Source organism: Coregonus clupeaformis, chromosome 35 (assembly GCF_020615455.1).
Source record: "Coregonus clupeaformis isolate EN_2021a chromosome 35, ASM2061545v1, whole genome shotgun sequence".
NCBI lineage: Eukaryota > Metazoa > Chordata > Actinopteri > Salmoniformes > Salmonidae > Coregonus > Coregonus clupeaformis.
The window spans coordinates 14,891,998-14,915,478 of record NC_059226.1 but is presented as its reverse complement, the minus strand read 5'-3'; the positions used below and the strand labels follow the sequence as shown (position 1 = coordinate 14,915,478).

The following is a 23,481-nucleotide window of genomic DNA, read 5'->3' as shown; positions in this document are numbered from 1 at the left end:
GTTGAATACTTATCTAATCATCATATCATTGGCATATACATTGCACTTACTGAATTTCCACGTGGGCGAGGATATTGGAAATTGAATCAAAGGCTATTGGATGATAACTTGTTTTTAACTAGGACAGAGGAATTTATAACTGATTTTTTTCCGACATAACATAGGTACAGCAAATTCCCTTATTGTATGGGACACTTTTAAATGTGCTTTTAGAGGCCATGCAATTCAGTCCTCATCTCGAAAACAAAGCAATTTAGGTCAAAAGAGTCCATACTAACAAAGGAAATAGAAGGTCTAACAGAACAGATAGATAGCAATAAAAACTGTAACATAGAGGCTCAGAATAAATTAGAGGAAAAACAAAAAGAAATTGAGAAACTTATTCAAGAAAGATCAAGTGTAATATGTTATTAAAATAAAGCAAACTGGATGGAATATGGGGAAAAATGCACCAAAATATTTTTAAACCTTCAACATAGAAATGCTACCAAAAATAATTTACTGAAACTGTTACAAATGATGGAGTCACCAAAAAACGAGGAAACAAAGTACTTTAAGTATATGTTTTCGTTTCAGTCGCCTCCATCTCCTCCAACTGAAGCTAATTGTAGAGATGTTTTTTTCTATTGATAATGTAAAATTAACAGCCATACAGAAAGACTCATGTGAAAGTGAAATTACAGAGGAGGAACTTCTGGATGCAATTAAAGATTTTAAGTCCAGGAATACTCCAGGGTTGGATGGCATACCAGTCGAGGTATACCAAACCTTTTGATATACTCAGAGGACCGTTTTTAGCATGTTTTAACCACTCCTATGTAAATGGTAGATTATCAGACACTCAAGAAGAAGGTCTGATTTCATTATTACTGAAACAGGATTCAAGTGGAAAATATAAAGATCCAGTCCATTGAAAGAATTGGAGGCCCCTTACACTTCAGTGTTGTGATGCAAAATTCTAGCAAAATGTATAGCGCATAGAATTAAAAAGGTATTGTCGGACATTATTCATTCTAATCAGACAGGCTTTTTACATGGACGATACATTGGAGATAATATAAGGCAACTACTGGAACCAATAGAACACTATGAAAAATCTGGGAAACCAGGCCTGCTATTCATAGCAGACTTTGAAAAGGCATTTGATAAAGTACGACTGGGGTTTATATATAAATGCCTGGAGTATTTCAATTTTGGAGAATCTCTTATATAATGGGTTAAAATCATGTATAGTAACCCTAGGTGTAAAATAGTAAATAATGTATATTTCTCCGAAGGTTTTAAACTGTCAAGAGGAGTGAAACAAGGTTGTCCACTATCGGCATATCTATTTATTATGGCCATCGAAATGTTAGCTATTAAAATCAGATCCAATAATAATATCAAGGGATTAGAAATCCAGGGCTTAAAAACAAAGGTGTCATTGTACGCTGATGATTCATGTTTTCTTTTAAATCCACAACTTGAATCCCTCCACAGCCTCATAGAGGATCTAGATACATTTTCTAACCTCTCTGGATTACAACCAAATTATGATAAATGTTACGTATTGGATCACTAAAAAATACAATTTTTACATTACCATGTAGTTTACCAATAAAATGGTCTGATGGTGATGTGGATACTCGGAATACATATCCCAAAAGAAATAAATGATCTCACTCCAATACATTTTAATAGAAAGTTAGCAAAAATAGACATGATCTTGCTACCATGGAAAGGTAAATACCTGTCAATTTGTGGAAAAATCACCCTGATTAACTCTTTAGTATTATCCCAGTTTACCTATTTGCTTATGGTCTTGCCTACGCCTAGCGAATAGTTTTTAAAATTATATAGGAAAAAATATTCAATTTTATTTGGAACGGCAAGCCAGACAAAATTAAACGGGCCTATTTATATAATTAATATGAATTCGGAGGACAGAAATGATTAAATATTAAAGCATTAGACCTATTACTAAAAGCTTCAGTCATACAAAAGTTATACTTAAATCCAAACTGGTTCTCTAGCAAATTAGTAAGATTGTCTCACCCAATGTTCAAGAATGGCCTTTTTCCCTTTATTCAGATTACAACCTCTCACTTTCAGTTATTTGAAAAGGAAATAATCTCCCAAATATCACTATTTCTAAAACAAGCCATAGAAAGTTGGTTGCAATTTCAATTTAATCCTCCAGAAACAAATAACGCAACAAATATTGTGGTTAAACTCAAATATACTAATTGATAAAAAAACATTTTATTTCGACAAAATGTTTAAAAAAGGTATAATCTTCGTAAATGATATCATAGGTAGGACTGGTGGAGTTATGTGGCACATGCAGCTAACAAAAACATATGGAAATGTCTGCTCTACCCAAAATTACAACCAAATAATTTCAGCATTACCGCAAAATGGAAGAGGAAAGTGGAAGGGGGAAAAAGTAAGGAATTTGTCTGTCGGCCCTGCATTTAAGAACATAATTGGTTAAAGAAAATTGTGATGAATAAAGAAGTATACCAGTTTCATTTAAGGACCAAAGGATTGACAGCCGTCCCATATAGATTGCAAAATAGTTGGGAGGAGATTTTTGACATACCGATTCCATGTTATAGTGTTTATGAACAAATACGCAAAACAACGCCGGATTCAAAACTTTGAATTTTTCAATTTAAATTATTATATAAAATTATTGCTACCAATATAATGTTATTTATATGGGGGATACAATCTTCCCAGCTCTGCAGATTTTGCTGCGAAGAGACAGAATCATTAGATCATTTGTTTTGGTACTGTCCATTTGTAGCTTTACAACCCAATGGCTAAAGGATTGCAATATTTACCTGGAGCTAACCCTGCAGATAGCACTACTGGATAATCTGAAAAGTCATGGTCAATCGATCAATAATATAATAATACTTTTAGCAAAAATGTTTATTTTCAATTTACAATCTGTATAAACAATGAGAATAGAATGGTTCAGAACTTTTGTAAAACATCACAGTACGGTTGAAAAATATATGGCAAATAGAAATCCAATATGGATGGTGTTAAGAGATAGATGGGAGGTGTTGAATGGAGTTGAAGGATGGGACTAATAACAACTAACAGCAACTAATAACAACAAGATAACTAATGTAAAGCATACTGTGTCCATAATAAGTATATAGGTTATAGGTTGAGAACTTTTGTGAAAGAGCACAGTTAGAAAGATACGGCATATAGAAGCAAACCGGATGGATCATGAAAATGATCGGAGAGGTTGAGGGTAGAGGAAGTTCAGGAGTAAAAACAAACAAAATATAATTATTGTAAAATTGACTGTGTCCATAAAGAAATGATATCATTTTTTTCCACTTTGACATTACAGAGTATTTTGTGTAGATCATTGACGAAAAAATTTAAATGAAATCCATTTGAATCCTACTTTGTAACACAACAAAATGTGGAAAAAGTCAAGGGGTGTGAATATATTCTGAAGGCACTGTAATAACCTTACAGAAGTGGGCATTGAACAGTTTTTGGCAGAATAATTTCTGCAGTGCGTGTGCAACAAGTTGCTCTAGCGTCTACTAGTGATAGTTTGTTACAAAAACCTGTACTGCAAAACACATTTTTTGAAAATGTTTTAGTGCCCTCAACTGTAGGTGTGTTCGCAGTCACTCACCAATAGTAATGTCCATGGAGTTGCTGGAAGAAGAGCTGATCATTTTCTGACCATTCTGGGTTATCTGTTGTAGACAACTGTACCTTCCCTGGTGTGAAGATTGCAGACTGGACAATGTGAAAGTCTCAGTGGTCTGAGTGGATGCAACTGCCTGGGTCATTATTGGAGATCCTCCCCTATATAAGTCAAAGTTTGCAGTGATGGCAATTCGCTGTGAGACAGAGCAGATGAACTGAACCGTTTCACCAGGTGAAAAAGCTGAATGGGAAGGCGTTTTAGAGAGGGTAGGTCTCTTCAGGGTTAAACCTGTACAAAAGTTGTGTGTATTAGTTACAAGACACAGACACAAGTAGGACTCCATTCCACTTTCTGTCCTGTTCACTTTATTTTAATCTAAAGTAAGCGTTGCACATAACTGACCATACATACATTAAAATCACAAGCAGCAGTAATTCAAATAAATGTTGTCGTAAGTGTCGACCCCAGGCTTTGTTTTTCATGTTTTTGCTTTTATCTCTCTGAGCTGTTTGTGCACTCATGTCACAAGATGTCTACAACACGATAAAACCACTCCCTACCTGAGAGGCAGAAAACACCAGCATCTTCACCATGATTGCAGTTTTCAACTCCAAATCCTCCGTGTGAGCACTCTGAGAGGTAGCCTTCACTTCCAGAGCATTTCACATCATCCAGCCAGGTTGGTTCACTACCCTGACCAAAATGGGCAGCAAGTGGGGCACCTACAGTACTCCCACAACCCAGCTGTCCACACACCACCGCAGCATCATTCATATCCCAGTCATCATCACACACTGTTCCCCACTGGCCACTGTAATAGATTTCCACTCTTCCTGAGCAGCGACCAGTACCATTGACCAGCCTGATCTGGGAAGTGACTGTCAGGTAAAAAGACATGGGAAGTCATTCATCAAAATTCAGAGCTTTGGTTAATTTACCATCTTTTTTATAAACGTATTTAACAACTCAGTGAATGTATCTGATTTGTGCATCATACTACGATTTTTGTAAAAACAATACTCTATAGACTTTTCTTCCCTCAATGGGAAAAATGTAATTGCCATGACTATCAGGAGATTCACTTACCAGCAGGTAACACATTTAGTAGATAAACTAATAGAGAAAAACAAAGTGATGAAATTAGTGGTAGGCAGCGTCTCAAATTATATGCATACAGTAAATGTACAACTGAAACCGCTTGATACTGTCAGCAAAATCAAACTGAAGACGAGCCAGCAGGCAGTTTTCTATGGTTCACCATATGAACTGTCACAAGCATCAATCCACATGCTCAAGAAGCATGTTGTGTGAGAGATCATGTTGTTCTGACCTCAGTCAGAGGTGTGACCTCTTGTTAGGGAATAGGTCAGGTAGTTTAGACAGCACACTACAGCTCACTACCACTTCCATACTCCATTCCCCCAGGGGCAGCAGCAACCTTGTCCACATCAGGTGCTGCCAATTAAGGGGATCATTAGTGAGTGTCCCAGCTTGCAAGTCGTGAGGTGGCTGGTTTTGTTTGGTGGCCATGAGCAATGTTCTCTTTAAGCTGCGTGCGGGCGCGCAGCTCCCTCCAGACTGCTGCGCAGAAGAAATATCAACCCGCGCAGAAACACACGAGATGGAACTTCATTCAACTTTACTAGAGTTACGCCCCGTTAGTTTACACAATCAATGTTTCCCTCTACTGTGGGAATTGTGATCGAATCAACACAATATTAGCCCGCTTCAATGCAACATACCGAAACAAAACAAACTATTATTGGGGATTTATTATTTTCATAATTGATGGGATGACTAACTTAGAAAGAATGCATTCTGGACTGTGCTAATGTAGGTTGTGACACCTGGCAAGCTGTGATTGATGTGAAGAGCTGTTTTAGGGGGTAAAATGAGATAAGGATTTGTGTCTCCAGATACTGGAATATACTGGTTCTTTGTGATCTGTGAACCTTCCTTGGACGTAGGAATGGTGTCTAAGGGAGCTGGCTCTTCTCACTATGACAGGTTGTTATGATGAACGTATGCCTGGAAACAGGGATGCGCTAAGAGGCGGGGGACTAGCCTGTGCGCCAACGGATAGGCTGAGTAAGTCTAAACCACGCTCAAGTCTCTACTCTAATTGGCCAGCAGAGAGGTGGGAAACTCTCTCTGTCAGAGTATTTGAGCAAGAACCTAGAACAATGGATTAGTTCTCTGAAGTGCCCTGCGAGGTATTTCAAAGAGCCCGTATATACGAAACATCATATTTACCATTGAAGGTTTTTGCATTAATTAAAATAACTAGTATATCTTAGAAGTCGTGTTGACCTCTTTTGTTCCTAATACCAGATTTGAATTGACGCAACTTTGACACTATGCAGGCACAAGCGATCACGAGTAGATGTGCTTGTGTTGAGATCAAAGTGAAGAACTGCATGTAGCCGCATGTGCACATTTGTTCATATTCTTTGCTAATTAGTGAGTTATTAGCCCAGTTATAGCTAATTTCTGGTCAGCAAGGGGGGAGTGATTGCTTCCCACAAGAGCACAAAACGTTTATATTTCTAGCCATCTTTGAAAAGCGAGTCAGCTAAATAGCTTTTTTTATGTCTTAAAGGGGCAGTGTTGTATTTTGAGATAGGCTTGAATAAGCAAAGTAGCCAATAGGCAGAGGGTAGCATACACTTTTGTCTGATTTGCTGTAATAATAATAATGTTATGGGAATAATAATGCATTTTATTTTGCATTAAACATCAAACAACACAATACAACATTTTCAGTCACATCCTTGTCTGAAGGACAAGTGGCTAAACAGATTAATGTCAAGCCCTGCATGTTTTCAAAAGTCTCATGGAATGTAGGCCTACATTGAACGCCACACATTGGCTGCTGCTGTCGGCTGTATCATAGAAGAGCTATTTCAATAGTTATTTCCATGTTAAAATGTTATGGGTAAAATTTTCTCCATTGTTTTTGATGGTAGGCCACTTTTGTAGGCATACATTATGAACAAATAGCCACAGTAGCATACTTGGCCACTGTTAAAGCTAACTTTAACAGGTACAGCCTCAGTGTTCACAGTAAACATGCACCAGAAGTTGCACAGAATTTTCACAACGTTCAACATTGCGCTCAGCAGACCTAACATTTGTTCAGTGGCGAAAAACATTTGAGGGAACATTGGCCATTAGGCTTTTCATTTGTTTTTTAGTCTTTAGTTCGGGCATGCCTTGTGTATTTTTCCTTCTTGTACATATTTAGATTTCTTCACAATCTGAACCAGCAATAATCTGCTTGGACTGGCCGAATAAGAGGTCAAGAGAGACAGCGCTGGCACTGGACCAAGGTAAGGTTGTTGTCTCCCTACATTCAACACCTAGGCCAGGGGTAGTCAACCCTGTTCCTGGAGAAACGCAGGGTATAAAGGAATTTGCTTTAATTGACCTGGAAGACCAGGTATGTTGAATTTAGTCAATCACTGAACTAATCAATTAGCTCAGGTGGTCAGTTCAGTGATTTACTAAATTCAACACAACTGGTCTTTCAGGTCAGTTAAAGCAAAATCCTGCATACCCTGCGGCTCTCCAGGAACAGGGTTGCCTGCTCCTGACCTAGGTGCATACACAGATTTTTCACATAAATGCATACATTCATTCAGGTTACAGACTCAAGACCCCTAGACAAAGCGAGGGCAACAACATCCGTAGGCTAGTTATAGGCTTCGTTACACCTCCCTACTTATCTATACATCTTCAGACTCAAGAAATTAGTTCAGTATGTGAGATCAAATGTCTGTTTGAAAAATATCTCACAATCCCAATGTTCCTCTTTCAAGTTAACCCTGTCAACCACTCTCCTCAGAGAACATGTTTTTTTAACACCCCTGCCTCCATAAAGGGGAAGCATGATGGATAGTAAGAATCTCAAGTTAGCATAAACTGAATTCAGTTGAACCTGAATGATGCGCTATGCTATGATTATGAACTATTAACTGCTTATAAGCGGCTCATATAACCATTTAGTTTGTGTGTTAAATTTTTACACCTAGAATAAAGAGATGGCCACTATGTGACCTTGGTTGGATTTCATGTTACACCTCCCTCACATTTACCTCAAGGTTGTGTTTCTAACCAGCCACTGCAACTACTTAAGAAGTGACCTACACAACCGTTCAAAAGTTTTGGGTCACTTAGAAATGTCCTCTTTTTCGAAAGAGAAGCATTTTTTTTTTAAATTGATCAGAAATACAGTGTAGACATTGTTAATGTTGTAAATGGCTATTGTAGCTGGAAACTGCTGATTTTGTATGGAAAATCTACATAGGCGTACAGAGGCCCATTATCAGCAACCATCAGTCCTGTGTTCCAATGGCACGTTGTGTTTGCTAATCCAAGTTTATCATTTTAAAAGGCAAATTGATCATTAGAAAAGCATTTTGCAATTACGTTAGCACAGCTGAAAACTGTTGTGCTGATTAAAGAAGCAACAAAACTGTCCTTCTTGAGACTAGTTGAGTATCTGGAGCATCAGCAATTGTGGGGTCGATTACAGGCTCAAAATGGCCAGAAACAAATAACTTTCTTCTGAAACTATATTCTTGTACTGAGAAATTAAGGCTATTCCATGCGAGAAATTGCCAAAAACTTAAGATCTCGTACAACGCTGTGTACTACTCCCTTCACAGAACAGCGCAAACTGTCTCTAACCAGAATAGAAAGAGGAGTGGGAGGCCCCGGTGCACAACTGAGCAAGAGGACAAATACATTAGACTGTCTAGTTTGAGAAACAGACACCTCACAGGTCCTCAACTGGCAGCTTCATTAAATACTACGTGCAAAACACCAGTTTCAACGTCAACAGTGAAGAGGCGACTCCGGGATGCTGACCTTCTAGGCAGAGTTGCAAAGAAAAAGCCATATCTCAGACTGGCCAATAAAAATAAAAGATTAAGATGGGCAAAAGAACACAGACACTGGACAGAGGAAGATTGGAAAAAAGTGTTATGGACAGACAAATCGAAGTTTTAGGTTTTCGGATCACAAAGAAGAACATTTGTGAGATGCAGACCAAATGAAAAGATGCTGGAGGAGTGCTTGATGCCATCTGTCGAGCATGGTGGAGGCAATATGATGGTCTGGGGGTGCTTTGGTGTTGGTAAAGTGGGAGATTTGTACAGGGTAAAAGGGATATTGAAGAAGAAAGGCTATCACTCCATTTTGCAACGCCATGCCATACCCTGTGGACTGCGCTTGATTGGAGCCGATTTCCTCCTACAACAGGACAATGACCCAAAGCACAGCTCCAAACTATGCAATAACTATTTAGGGAAGAAGCAGTCAGCTGGTATTCTGTCTATAATGGAGTGGCCAGCACAGTCACCGGATCTCAACCCTATTGAGCTGTTGTGAGAGCAGCTTGACCGTAAGATGTGCCCATCAAGCCAATACAACTTGTGGGAGGTGCTACAGGAAGCATGGGGTGAAATGTCTTCAGATTACCTCAACAAATTGACAACTAGAATGCCAAAGGTCTGCAAGTGTCACGCCCTGGCTCGGGGGACTCTCGTATGTTGAGCCAGGGTGTTAGTTTCTATGTTTTGCATTTCTATGTTGGCCAGGGTGGCTCCCAATCAGAGACGGCTGTAGCTCGTTGTCTCTGATTGGGAGTCATACTTAGGTAGCCGGTAGGCTTTCATTCTTTGTGGTTTCTTGTTCGTGTTTGGTTGTGTATTGACCATTGACTGTCACGTCGTTGTTTTGTTGTTTTGATTGGGTGATCATTTTAATAAATAATATGTTCACATTCAACGCTGCGCCTTGGTCCGCTTCATCATGTGTCAACGATCGTGACAGAAGATCCCACCTTCAACAGAGACGTTATGGGAGCTGCCACCTGTCCAAAACCCCGGATAAACCTCCGGTAATAATTTGCAAAACCCAAGAACTGTTGCACCTCTTTCACAGTGGTTGGGGTTTGCCAATTACGCACAGCTGACACCCGGTCAACCTCCATCTTCACCCCTGACGCAGACAACTGATAACCCAAAAAGGAGACCGACTTCTGAAAGAACAGACATTTCTCTGCCTTGACATATAGGTCATGCTCCAACAGTCTCCTCAACACTCGGCGCACCAGGGCTAAATGCTCAGCTCGGGTAGAACTGTACACCAGAATATCGTCTATGTACACGACTACTCCCTGCCCCTGCATGTCCCGGAAAATCTCATCTACAAAGGATTGGAAGACTGAGGGAGCATTCATTAACCCATGTGGCATGACGAGATACTCGTAATGACCGGAGGTCGTGCTAAATGCTGTCTTCCATTCATCGCCCTCTCTAATGCGCACCAAGTTATATGCGCTCCTGAGATCCAATTTTGTGAAGAACTGCGCACCGTGTAATGACTCCGTCATAGTCGCAATCAGAGGAAGTGGATAACTGTACTTCACCGTAATCTGGTTGAGACCGCGGTAATCAATACACGGGCGCAAACCTCCATCTTTTTTCTTCACAAAAAAGAAGCTCGAGGAAGCGGGTGAAGTGGAGGCCCGTATGTATCCCTGTCTCAGAGACTCAGCGATGTAAGTTTCCATCGCCTTCCTCTCCTCTTGAGACAAGGGATACACATGGCTCCGCGGGAGTGCTGCTCCTAACTGGAGATCTATCGCACAATCCCCCTGTCTATGAGGCGGCAGCTGCGCCGCCCTTGTCTTACTAAACACCAGTGTCAAATCCTCATACTCGGGGGGAATATGCAGTGCGGGCATTTGATTTGGACTCTCCACCGAGGTCGCCCCTATGGAAACACCCAGACATAGCCCCTCACACTGAACAGACCACCAAGATGTGACCAAGCAGCGTGTCCAGGAGCCATCGCCAGGGAGATCCCTAACAGATCTCCTTCGCCTCCTCGACTGGGTCAAGCTGAGTGAGGAGGAGAAGGGCTTGACCTTGTGGCAGAAGGGCGAAAGGCTGGCGAGGGACATGGAGACCTGGTCCACGGGTAGGGGAGACGGCCAGAAAATTTTTAGGGGGGGGCTAACGCCGTGGACGACGGGCCAGCAGGAGACCGCGGCAGAGCGGCCCAGCGGATTGGCAGAGGAGGACGCCAGGTTACGGGAGTCACTGGTCACCAGGGGGAAGGAGGTTGTAGAGGCACGGCGAGAGGTACTGGCGTGTGTTGCCAGTCCGGTCCGGCCTGTTCCTGATCCCCACGTAGGGCCAGTGGTGTGTGTTCCCAGTACGGTCCGGCCTGTTCCTGCCACTCGCACCAAGTCAGTGGTGCGCGTCGTCAGCCCGGTCCGGCCCATTCCTGCTCCCCGCACCAAGTCAGTGGTGCGCGTCGTCAGCCCGGTCCGGCCCATTCCTGCTCCCCGCGCCAAGTCAGTGGTGCGCGTCGTCAGCCCGGTCCGGCCCATTCCTGCTCCCCGCACCAAGTCAGTGGTGCGCGTCGTCAGCCCGGTCCGGCCCATTCCTGCTCCCCGCACCAAGTCAGTGGTGCGTTTCGTCAGCCCGGCTCGGCCCGTTCCTGCTCTCCGCACCAAGTCTGTGGTGCGCGTCGCCAGCCCAGTCCGGCCCATCCAAGCTCCCCGCACCAAGTCAGTGGTGCGCGTCGCCAGCCCAGTCCGGCCCATCCAAGCTCCCCGCACCAAGTCAGTGGTGCGTTTCGTCAGCCCGGCTCGGTCCGCTCCTGCTCCCCACACCAAGCCAGTGGTGTGCGTCGTCAGTCCGGCACGGCCCGTGCCTGTTCCACCGGTGGCGGGTCCGGCACCGGTCAGGTGCTGCGTCACGCCGGAGCTAGAGCAATCCGCTCCACCAGTGTTCAGTTCAGCTCTGGTCAGCAGGGCCAGACCGGACCAGGGGTACTTTGGGGGGTTAGAGAAGGAGTGGGGGTCATGTCCGGAGCCGGATCCGCCGCCTAGGCGGAGTGCCCACCCGGTCCCTCCCCTGTTGTGTTTGGTTGGCGCGGTCGGAGTCCGCGCCTTTAGGGGGGGGTACTGTCACGCCCTGGCTCGGGGGATTCTCGTATGTTGAGCCAGGGTGTTAGTTTCTATGTTTTGCATTTCTATGTTGGCCAGGGTGGCTCCCAATCAGAGACGGCTGTAGCTCGTTGTCTCTGATTGGGAGTCATACTTAGGTAGCCGGTAGGCTTTCATTCTTTGTGGTTTCTTGTTCGTGTTTGGTTGTGTATTGACCATTGACTGTCACGTCGTTGTTTTGTTGTTTTGATTGGGTGATCATTCTAATAAATAATATGTTCACATTCAACGCTGCGCCTTGGTCCGCTTCATCATGTGTCAACGATCGTGACAGCAAGGCTGTAATTGCTGCAAATGGAGGTTTCTTTGACGGAAGCAAAGTTTGAAGGACACAATTTTTATTTCAATTAAAAATCATTATTTCTAACCTTGTCAATGACTACATTTCCTATTCATTTTGCTATATTTCCTATTCAAACTAATTCCATGTATGTTTCATGGAAAACAAGGACATTTCTAAGTGACCCCAAACTTTTGAACGGTATTGTACTTTCATGTGTATTTTTTTTCATTCTTCAGACTCAAGAAATTAGTTCAATATGTGAGATCAAATGTCTGTTTGAAAAATATCTCACAAACCCAATGTTCCTCTTTCAAGTTAACCCTGTCAACCACTCTCCTCAGAGAACATGTTTTTTTAACACCCCTGCCTCCATAAAGGGGAAGCATGATGGATAGTAAGAATCTCAAGTTAGCAGAAACTGAATTCAGTTGAACCTGAATGATGCGCTATGCTATAATGATGAACTATTAACTGCTTATAAGCGGCTCATATAACCATTTAGTTTGTGTGTTAGATTTGGATACCTAGAATAAAGTGATGGCCACTATGTGACCTTGATTGGATTTCATGTTATACCTCCCTCACATTTACCTCAAGGTTGTTGTTTTTTTGCCTTAAACTATTACTGTGTTTCTAACCGGCCACTGCAACTACTTAAGAAGTGACCTACTTTCATTTGTTATTTTTTCACTATCTTCTGTGTGACAAATGTTTTTTTTTCACATGAAAATTAAGTGAGAAATAACACAGAAAATAGCCTATATTAGCTCCCGAGTGGCACAGCGGTCTAAGGTACTGCATCTCAGTGCTTGAGGTGTCACTACAGACCCCCTGGTTCGATTCCAGACTGTATCACAACCGGCCGTGATTGGGAGTCCCATAGGGCAGCGCACAATTGGCCCAGCGTCGTCCGGGTTTGGCCGCTGTAGGCCGTCAATGTAAATAAGAATTTTTTCTTAACTGACTTGCCTAGTTAAATAAAGGTGAAATAAAAATATAAATAAAACTTCAGTATGTGTGGTAACTCCCACCCTTCCCCTGAACTTAATACCTCCCATTCATACAGATACTCTGTAATGTTGTAGGCTCGGCCCTAACGTATGTGCTCTCTGTCACCTGGAGCTGCATGGCAAATGGTCCAGGGACACAAGGAAAGCACAAAGGACAATGCCCAAGGACTAGTCAGCCCTTCCCCATCTGAGGGGCCAATATGTATCTCTCTGTTACAGTATTCAGAGGACTGACTATTGAATGGGTGATAGAATAATACTATAGTATCCATGTCTGTTATCAATCTGAAACTTGTTCACTGAGGATAACTCTGATGCTATCTATATGGATGTATGAGCTCTGTGGTAACTTGTATCTGTACAGTGTGAACTCTGAATTATTATGTTTTATTGTCTTCTCAGGAATTCTGTCTTACTTACGTTGGTCTCATCCCCCACACACACGCCTTTAAATGCTGTGACACCCTGTGGAGATTGGGCCTGGGAGTGTTTAGGTTACTGTAAACTTGGTATCATTTGATTGGTCAATGGTGGTTGGTTTTGGGTTGAGAAGGTTACACCTAAAGATGTTATGAATGTAATTAAATGCCTTTGTTCTCCTGCTTATCCTGTATCCAGTCCATGGAGGAAGGTTGTATGTTCTCTCTCTTATCCTGTATCCAGTCCATGGAGGAAGGTTGTATGTTCTCTCTCTTATCCTGTATCCAGTCCATGGAGGAAGGTTGTATGTTCTCTCTCTTATCCTGTATCCAGTCCATGGAGGAAGGTTGTATGATCAATTATCATTTCCTTGGCTTCTAGGCCTCTGGCCTAGTTGGCATCTCTTTGTTCATGCTTTGTCTTCTAAGTTAACTTTAGGATCTATATGCCTAGAAGTATGCTTTGTAATGCTTGTTAGTGATTGTAACTTAATGTTTATGCATTTTATGTGAATCCATTCATTGTACAATGTTAATTAAATATATGCCTTTGATATACAGTGCATTTGGAAAGTATTCAGACCCCTTGACCTTTTCCACATTTTGTTACATTACAGCCTTATCCTGAAATGGATTAAATAAATAAAAATCCTCATCAATCAACACAATACCCCATAATGACAAGGCGAAAACAGATTTAAAGAAATGTTTTCACATGTATTAAAAAATAAAAACAGAAATACCTAATTTACATAAGTATTCAGACTATGAGTCTCTAAATTGAGCTCAGGTGCATCCTGTTTCCATTGATCATCCTTGTGATGTTTCTACAACTTGATTGGAGTCCACCTGTGGTAAATTCAATTGATTGGACATGATTTGGAAAGGCACACAACTGTCTATATAAGGTCCCAGAGTTGACAGTGCGTGTCAGAGCAAAAAACAAGCCATGACGTCGAAGAAATTGTCCGTAGAGCTCAGAGACAGGATTGTGTCGAGGCACAGATCTGGGGAAGGGTAACAAAAAATGTCTGCAACATTGAAGGTCCCCAAGAACACAGTGGCCTCCATCATTCTTAAATGGAAGAAGTTTGGAACCACCAAGACTCTTCCTAGTGCTGGCCCACCTTTATGGTAGAGTGGCCAGACGTAAGCCACTCCTCAGTAAAAGGCACAAGACAGCACGCTAGGAGTTTGCCAAAAGGCACCTAAAGGACTCTCAGACCATGAGAAACAAGATTCTCTGGTCTGATGAAACCATGATTGAACTATTTGGTCCTGAATGCCAAGCGTCACGTCTGGAGGAAACCTGGCACCATCCCTACGATGAAGTGTGGTGGTGGCAGCATCATGCTGTGGGGATTTTTTTCAGCTGCAGGGACTGGGAGGTTAGTCAGGATTGAGGGAAAGATGAACAGAACAAAGTGCAGAGAGATCCTTGATGAAAACCTGCTCCAGGGCGCTCAGGACCTCAGACTGGGGTGAAGGTTCACCTTCCAACAGGACAACGACCCTAAGCACACAGCCAAGACAATGCAGGTGTTGCTTCGGGATAAGTCTCTGAATGTCCTTGAGTGGCCCAGCCAGAGCCTGGACTTGAACCCAATACAACATGTCTGGAGAGACCTGAAAATAGCTGTGCAGAGAAGCTCCCCATCCAACCTGACAGAACTTGAGAGGATCTGCAGAGAAGAATGGGAGAAACTCCCCAAATTCAGGTGTGCCAAGCTTGTAGTGTCGTACCCAAGAAGACTCCAGGCTGTAATCGCTGCCAAATTTGCTTCAACAAAGCAATGTAAATGTGATATTTAGAATAAGGCTGTAACGTAGGAAAATGTGGAAAAAGTCAAGGGGTCTGAATACTTTCCGAATGCACTGTAGAACATTCTCAGACCAATTCTTGAAAACAATAGTTTTGAATTTGAATTGCACAAATTGAATTACAAATTGAAATATAGCTGCGAGCAGCATTGAACGGTGTTCACAGGATGACAGAAAGAACACAAGATCAGTTGGATAACAAAGCAAGCACTTCCCTTATGTGCAATCGTGAATGCTTAACCATGTTTAATCTTTCAATACTACAAGGATGACGCAAGTGATGTTTAGTCTAGTGCTGTAGGTTCGTGGAGTGGCCATTGTGGGGCCATCATAGGCCATTGTGGAGTGGTTTTACCAAGGATTTAAATGGATTTCGTGATTGATCAGTAACTCAGCCATCTCTTAACCAATTCCTTAGCTTTTCTAAAACTATGTTAAGAGACATACCATGGTGCTATTCTGTGTTATTTGGACTTATGGTTCATGAGAATATGTTTTTCAAGGTGGAGGAAAATCTATCCTGATGGACCTTATGGGTCCTTGAGGCAAATTTGTTCAACATGAGGAAAGACACCTACATACAGTTTCAAGTCTCTAGATCAAATGGGGTGACGGATGTTAGGGTTTAATTGAGACTGCTTATAACAGCGTCCCCATAGGGCAATCGGTGCCATCGATGCCATTATTTTTGATCAACTTACTCATGGCCTCTAGTTTCTGTGTGCAAATGTATCTCAAAAAAATTACCAATCTATGCTTCATTTATTTGACCGCTAATTACTGACCACATTAGATTTCATTATTTGAAATTTAATTGGATGGATATTGGATTCAGAATTTAAACGTATTAAAACATATTCTAAAATGTGTTTGTATATAAAATCAATATTACATTAATTGCCTGTATCAATTATCTGGCAGAAGTCAGTCTTTCCTTCTTAGTCAATGATATGCTTGAGAAAATCAACCCCTTTACTAAACATTGATAGGTCATTTGACTATTGGCTGGAAATGTATGATAGTCTGGACAGATTACTCTATTCATTCTTCCCCATTACTGACAGAGACTCAAATCTTTACTTGAGATTCAAAGTTTTGAAACTTTAAAGGTTCAAGCAAATCTCCCGTTGACATTGATTTAGATTGACATGAACATTTGATACACATTTCTCTCAACTGAATGTAGGATTCATCCCTGAGTACTTGTATTCAATATGCAGCCGTTAATAACATATTAATTTCAAGCAAAGTAGTGTTCTCCCTTTGCTGACAGATATGAAATTAAATTGGAGATTTTGGAAGTTAAACTCACCCATTGTCAGATAGAGGAGACTTCTCAATATTTTTATCTTCATGTCAGAAATAAAGAAAGGTATTTTCTCTTGTAGAACTGAACAAGCTTTCTGGTGAAAAGTGTGATGACCAGTCTCTGTCGCGGACTGTCTGGTGAATGTAAGATGTTACTGTATATGAGGACGCATTTCCTGTGCACAGCTCCTCTGTCACTTCCTAATTTGTGCTGTTGTATCTAGGGTAGACAATTTTGTTGCCAGTGAAGCCCATGTACCCTGTATGATTGATAGACAAACCAGGGAGAATCAAAAGCAAGAGCATAGCTTGATGGTCTTGACCTAAGGAAGTGGATTAGGAAGGCAAAGGCCCAAAGTAGTGAGTCGAGAGTCGCACCTTTTTCTTCCCAATGCTCATATTATTTTAATGGTTGGACCTCATATCACTTGGTTGAACACCTTCTACTCCTCTTCTAAGAAGAAGTGGAGAAATAAAAGTGAAATTCAAAAACATGCAATGAGGATCCAGTTCAGTTTAGTGCAATCACCCAACAGTTTCACACATAATGCTAGCTCCTCAACAACACTGGAACTGATCAAAGACACAGAAAGTGAAACCCCACCAATGCATACAAAAATTACAGTTTGGACTTTGACCCAATGCATCAAATATGCTGAACATTTCGATTGGTTACAAAAGCAAAATAAAATAAAGCAATACAATTATTTCATGTGTCTACTTGTATATGTTTGAGGTTAAGTGTCAACTATAGCAACCGTAGTTGTCACTATTGCATCTGAATGAGTATTATTTAAATACATTTACATGTCACGAAGGACCAAATCAATGTGTTGATGCCAATGAGTTACTTTATTGACAGGTTGCATACAGTTACTTTTCCTAAAAGTTTTGATAAATGTCTTCATTCATATCATGTGCTACAGCATTATCATAGACAGAGACATTAACGTAATCTTCATCATCGTCTTCACTATTCATTTTCTCATGAGACCCCCCACAAACACCCTTTCTTTGAATGTTTCCCTCCTCGTTGTCATAGACATCCTCTGATTTCCCATAGCTGTGCCCTTTTTCCTTCCCATTCTTCTTTTCACCCGTCACTCTTTCCAGACCTCCCTTGTAACAGTCGTTTTCTAAATTCACATAGTCCTCTTCCTCTTCCTCTTCGTGGTCCTCCCCTCTGTTGTCAATACCTGTTGTATAACAATTTGCTCATTAATATTTCCAACAGCAAACTCCTGGGAATAGAAAAGATTTACAAACAAAATGATATCAACAAAAGTATTTTGAGATGCTGCTTAACTTAACTTTTCAAGCTCAAGGCCTAAATCAAGTTCAGATTCAGCCTTTGAGTTTACATAATTGTGATATCACTTACATTCTCTCTGGCCAGTCTCTGTAGATGGCTTTCTGCTCCTCCTTGTCCTCAAGATGACTAGACAGATGACAAGCAGAAGCAGAAACAGCAGTGCTACCCCACCAGTCCCTCCAGAAACAATGATGGGGACCATGAATGCTGAAGAAAATGTAGGTATTTCAAGGTTTAGACCTACAGATCAAGACTTGTAAATGGCAAATTAATAGAATATAAAAACAAACAAAAATGTGATATGAAGGATGATAAGTCATGTTACAATACTATTACTTTTCTCTCACGTAAAAAAAGCTATTTTAAATACTTTTTTTTTTTAAACATGTGTTATTTTACCTCTAATGGTGACAGCTAGTTCACTATTAGCCGACCTGAATAACCGGGTGGAGACGTTGACTCCATAGCTGCAGCTGTATTTCCCCTGGTCTTTATACTCTGCAACAGGGAAGTGGAAAGAGGCAGAGTGGTTGACTGCTGGCGTAGTCTCAGTTCTGTTGGATCCAGAGAAGTTCAGATAGAAGAGGCCTCCAGGATACTGTGGCTGAATGGAGCAGGTGATGGAGAAGCTGTGGCCCCTGATCACCTCTGGCCCCTGAGGTTCCCAAAACATCCCTCCATTTGGAGGACTGAGAGAGATGTTGGGCTGTAGCAGGACCACTGGAAAGAAAGTAAACAGCAATTTGACAGTAATGTAATTCCATATTCATACCTTCTAACTGAGAAATGTGTGTGCGATGGACAAGGTAGTCAGTCTCTTGTCTCTATCAAGGCTCTGAATCATAAAAAAATACAGTGAGTTTAGTATTTGGTCCCATATTCATAGCACGCAATGACTACATCAAACTTGTGACTCTAGACATTTGTTGGATGCATTTGCTTTGGTTGTGTTTCAGATGATTTTGTGCCCAATAGAAATGAATGGTAAATAATGTATTGTGTCATTTTGGATGTACTTTTATTGTAAATAAGAATATAGTATGTTTCTAAACATTTCTATATTAATGTGCTACCATGATTACGGATAGTCCTGAATAAATCGTGAATAATGATGAGTGAGAAAGTTAGACGCAAAAATATCATACCCCACAAAATAATCTGAAACACAACCAAAGCAAACAGCAAATGCATCCAACAAATGTGTAGAGTCACAAGTTTGATGTAGTCATTGCGTGCTATGAATATGGGACCAATTACTAAACTTTTGACTACTTTAATAAACATACTGTATAAGTGAATTTGTCCCAATACTTTTGGTATTTAATTTCTAAACGGTTTGCCCACTATATACAGTGGGGAGAACAAGTATTTGATACACTGCCGATTTTGCAGGTTTTCCTACTTACAAAGCATGTAGAGGTCTGTAATTTTTATCATAGGTACACTTCAACTGTGAGAGACGGAATCTAAAACAAAAATCCAGAAAATCACATTGTATGATTTTTAAGTAATTAATTTGCATTTTATTGCATGACATAAGTATTTGATACATCAGAAAAGCAGAACATAATATTTGGTACAGAAACCTTTGTTTGCAATTACAGAGATCATATGTTTCCTGTAGGTCTTGACCAGGTTTGCACACACTGCAGCAGGGATTTTGGCCCACTCCTCCATACAGACCTTCTCCAGATCCTTCAGGTTTCGGGGCTATCGCTGGGCAATACGGACTTTCAGCTCCCTCCAGAGATTTTCTATTGGGTTCAGGTCTGGACACTGGCTAGGCCACTCCAGGACCTTGAGATGCTTCTTACGGAGCCACTCCTTAGTTTCCCTGGCTGTGTGTTTTCGGTCGTTGTCATGCTGGAAGACCCAGCCACGACCCATCTTCAATGCTCTTACCGAGGGAAGGAGGTTGTTGGCCAAGATCTCGCGATACATGGCCCCATCCATCCTCCCCTCAATACGGTGCAGTCGTCCTGTCCCCTTTGCAGAAAAGCATCCCCAAAGAATGATGTTTGCACCTCCATGCTTCATGGTTGGGATGGTGTTCTTGGGGTTGTACTCATCCTTCTTCTTCCTCCAAACACGGCGAGTGGAGTTTAGACCAAAAAGCTCAATTTTTGTCTCATCAGACCACATGACCTTCTCCCATTCTTCCTCTGGATCATCCAGATGGTCATTGGCAAACTTCAGATGGGCCTGGACATGCGCTGGCTTGAGCAGGGGAACCTTGCGTGCGCTGCAGGATTTTAATCCATGACGGCGTAGTGTGTTACTAATGGTTTTCTTTGAGACTGTGGTCCCAGCTCTCTTCAGGTCATTGACCAGGTCCTGCCGTGGAGTTCTGGGCTGATCCCTCACCTTCCTCATGATCATTGATGCCCCATGAGGTGAGATCATGCATGGAGCCCCAGACCGAGGGTGATTGACCGTCATCTTGAACTTCTTCCATTTTCTAATAATTGCGCCAACAGTTGTTGCCTTCTCACCAAGCTGCTTGCCTATTGTCCTGTAGCCCATCCCAGCCTTGTGCAGGTCTACAATTTTATCCCTGATGTCCTTACACAGCTCTCTGGTCTTGGCCATTGTGGAGAGGTTGGAGTCTGTTTGATTGAGTGTGTGGACAGGTGTCTTTTATACAGGAAACGAGTTCAAACAGGTGCAGTTAATACAGGTAATGAGTGGAGAACAGAATGGCTTCTTAAAGAAAAACTAACAGGTCTGTGAGAGCCGGAATTCTTACTGGTTGGTAGGTGATCAAATACTTATGTCATGCAATAAAATGCAAATTAATTACTTAAAAATCATACAATGTGATTTTCTGGATCTTTGTTTTAGATTCCGTCTCTCACAGTTGATGTGTACCTATGATAAAAATTACAGACCTCTACATGCTTTGTATGTAGGAAAACCTGCAAAATCGGCAGTGTATCAAATACTTGTTCTCCCCACTGTAGGAACATACCCTCAAATTAAAGCTGACAGTCTGCACTTTGACCTCAGTCATTGTATATTTTCTAATCTAAAGTGCTGTAGTACAGAGCCAAAACAAAACATTTGTCACTCTCCCAATACTTTTGGAGCTCACTGTAGATTATGCAACACTTGTTTCCCAACTACCACCTCACCTTTAGTAACGTTGCTGTAAGGGGAGCTGATGACTTGGCCGTTGGAGAGGGTTCTGTAGAGACAGCGGTAACTGCCCTGGTGTGAAGCATCCATCTTAAACTTTGTTAAAGTAGCCCTGGGCTGTGAGGATCCAACGGTCACGGACATGATGGAGTCTCTATTCAGATAGAAGAGGAATTCCACAGCATTACAGAGGATACAGGATGGAAGAGTGCAGGTGAGATGGACCTCCTCTCCATGCAAGAAGGCAGAATAGGCCGGGTCTGTGGAGAGTGAAGGCTTCTGCAAGACAACACCTGTTGGTCAAATACAGGTAGTTTAGTGAGGCAACAGTAATCACAACCTATCTGCTGGTCTTCATACTGTATTAGCCACATGCTCTGTTCTAGGCTGCCCCCATCTGGTCACATATCACCAAGTCTGGATTGGGTTAAAATTATTTCTGCAACGGTCAACTCTCCACTAGGTGGCAGAGCAGGCAATAATACTGCAGTAATATGCTTTTTAGGATTTTCTCTATGATGAGACCTTTTTGCACAATTCAAACCAAACCCTGATAAAACTCTAGTCTAGACAAGGCAAAGAGACTCCCTTACCTGAACAAATAACACCTGCGTCGTTACCATGATTACAGTCATGTGTTCCTCCTCCTGTGTGTGGGCACTGTGTGATGGAGCACTCACTGCCAGAGCAGCCAACATCATCCTGCCAAATGGACCCACTGCCCTGACCAAAGTAGGCCCTCTCTGTGGCACTATCAGCTCTCCCACAGCCCAGCTGTCTACACACCACAGCAGTGTCATTCAAGTCCCACACGTCATCACACACGGTTCGCCAGTGACCAATTTGATAGACCTCCACCCTCCCAGAGCAGAGGTCACTCCCATTGACCAGTCTGACGTTAGGTTTAACTAGGAATGAAAGAAAAGTAGAAAAGTAGAAAATTAAGGAGAAAATAAATGCATTTCAGTAGCACATTCAACTAAATCAATGGCAAGTTGACACAAGCATAATGAACTGTAATTTGACTTTTATCAACCACAATAGCAACCCAGGGACTTTTACCTGAGCAGACAACTCCGGCGTCTTGAGACTGTAAACAGTCATGGTGTTTCAATCCTCCATGTGAGCATTCTGTGAGGGAGCTCTCACTGCCGTTACACCCAACATCATCCAGCCAAGTAGGTCTGCCACCACTACCCTGACCTACGTGGGCAGTACCTTGGAAACTCACAGTCCTTCCACAGCCCAGCTGGCCACACACCACATTGGCATCGTTTACGTCCCACTTCTGACCACACACTCTTCCCCAATGGCCCTTGTAAAGAATCTCTACTGTCCCCGAGCAGAGACTAGTGCCATTGACCAGCCTGATCTCTTCACCAGCTCACAAAGAGGAAATGAGATGATTGGAAAAATGATTAATAATGATTAATGAGCAATTAAAAACAGCCAGTATTGTCAAAGCTGTTCTATTAAAAGTTGTTACAAACGTGTTGCTTAACCTTTTTGGACTTTAACAGCATTTTTTTTTTGTTCCCCTTTTTCTCCCCAATTTCAATCTTGTCTCATCGCTGCAACTCCCCGACCGGCTCGGGAGGCGAAGGTCGAGTCATGCATCCTCCGAAAGATGACCCGCCAAGCCGCGCTTCTTAACACACGCTCGCTTAACCCGGAAGCCAGCCGCACCAATGTGTTGGAGGAAATACCATTGAAAAATGTATGCACTCACTAACTGTAAGTCGCTCTGGAGTAAAGCCCCCCCAGCCAAACCCTACCCTAACCCGGACGTCGCTGGGACAATTGTGCGCCGCCCTATGGGACTCCCGATCACGGCCGGTTGCGATACAGCCCGGGATAGAACAGGGGTCTGTACTGACGCCTCTAGCACTATGACGCAGTGCCTTAGACCGCTGCGCCACTCAGGAGGCCTTTAACAGCATTTTAAAAGTATTTTAAAACTTTTTTGAGACTTGTGTTCACATGTAAATGAACACTTACCTGCCAATGTAGATAACACCATTTGATGAGCTGTTTGGGAGAAACACAGACAACCAAAACAATACAATTAAACACACATTTGCTGAGGTTGCCATTTCTAAATGGATAATGCCTTATAATAATGTCCAGTAAAAAAATCAGATTTTTTTTAAAATATATGTTTGCTCACCATTTATGAATTGTTATTGTTACATTTGTAAATGTTAGTAAGCTATATATACAGTGGGGGAAAAAAGTATTTAGTCAGCCACCAATTGTGCATGTTCTCCCACTTAAAAAGATGAGAGAGGCCTGTAATTTTCATCATAGGTACACGTCAACTATGACAGACAAAATGAGAAAAAAAATTCCAGAAAATCACATTGTAGGATTTTTAATGAATTTATTTGCAAATTATGGTGGAAAATAAGTATTTGGTCAATAACAAAAGTTTCTCAATACTTTGTTATATACCCTTTGTTGGCAATGACACAGGTCAAACGTTTTCTGTAAGTCTTCACAAGGT

At 41.8% G+C, this 23,481-nt stretch overlaps 1 protein-coding gene across 1 annotated transcript in view; it reads right to left on the bottom strand.

Moving 5' to 3' along the window:
* LOC121551731 overlaps positions 1–23,481 on the bottom strand; it is a 76,841-nt gene that overhangs the window by 7,553 nt on the left and 45,807 nt on the right. Inside the window, exons 17-26 of the mRNA XM_045211149.1 lie at positions 22,041–22,361; positions 21,572–21,886; positions 20,975–21,271; positions 18,243–18,563; positions 17,913–18,050; positions 17,421–17,727; positions 16,536–16,666; positions 4,754–4,780; positions 4,228–4,545; positions 3,650–3,955 (exon numbers count right to left, since the gene is read on the bottom strand). Of these exons, the coding sequence (XP_045067084.1) occupies positions 3,650–3,955; positions 4,228–4,545; positions 4,754–4,780; positions 16,536–16,666; positions 17,421–17,727; positions 17,913–18,050; positions 18,243–18,563; positions 20,975–21,271; positions 21,572–21,886; positions 22,041–22,361 (2,481 nt within the window). The remainder of the gene's footprint in view (positions 1–3,649; positions 3,956–4,227; positions 4,546–4,753; positions 4,781–16,535; positions 16,667–17,420; positions 17,728–17,912; positions 18,051–18,242; positions 18,564–20,974; positions 21,272–21,571; positions 21,887–22,040; positions 22,362–23,481) is intronic.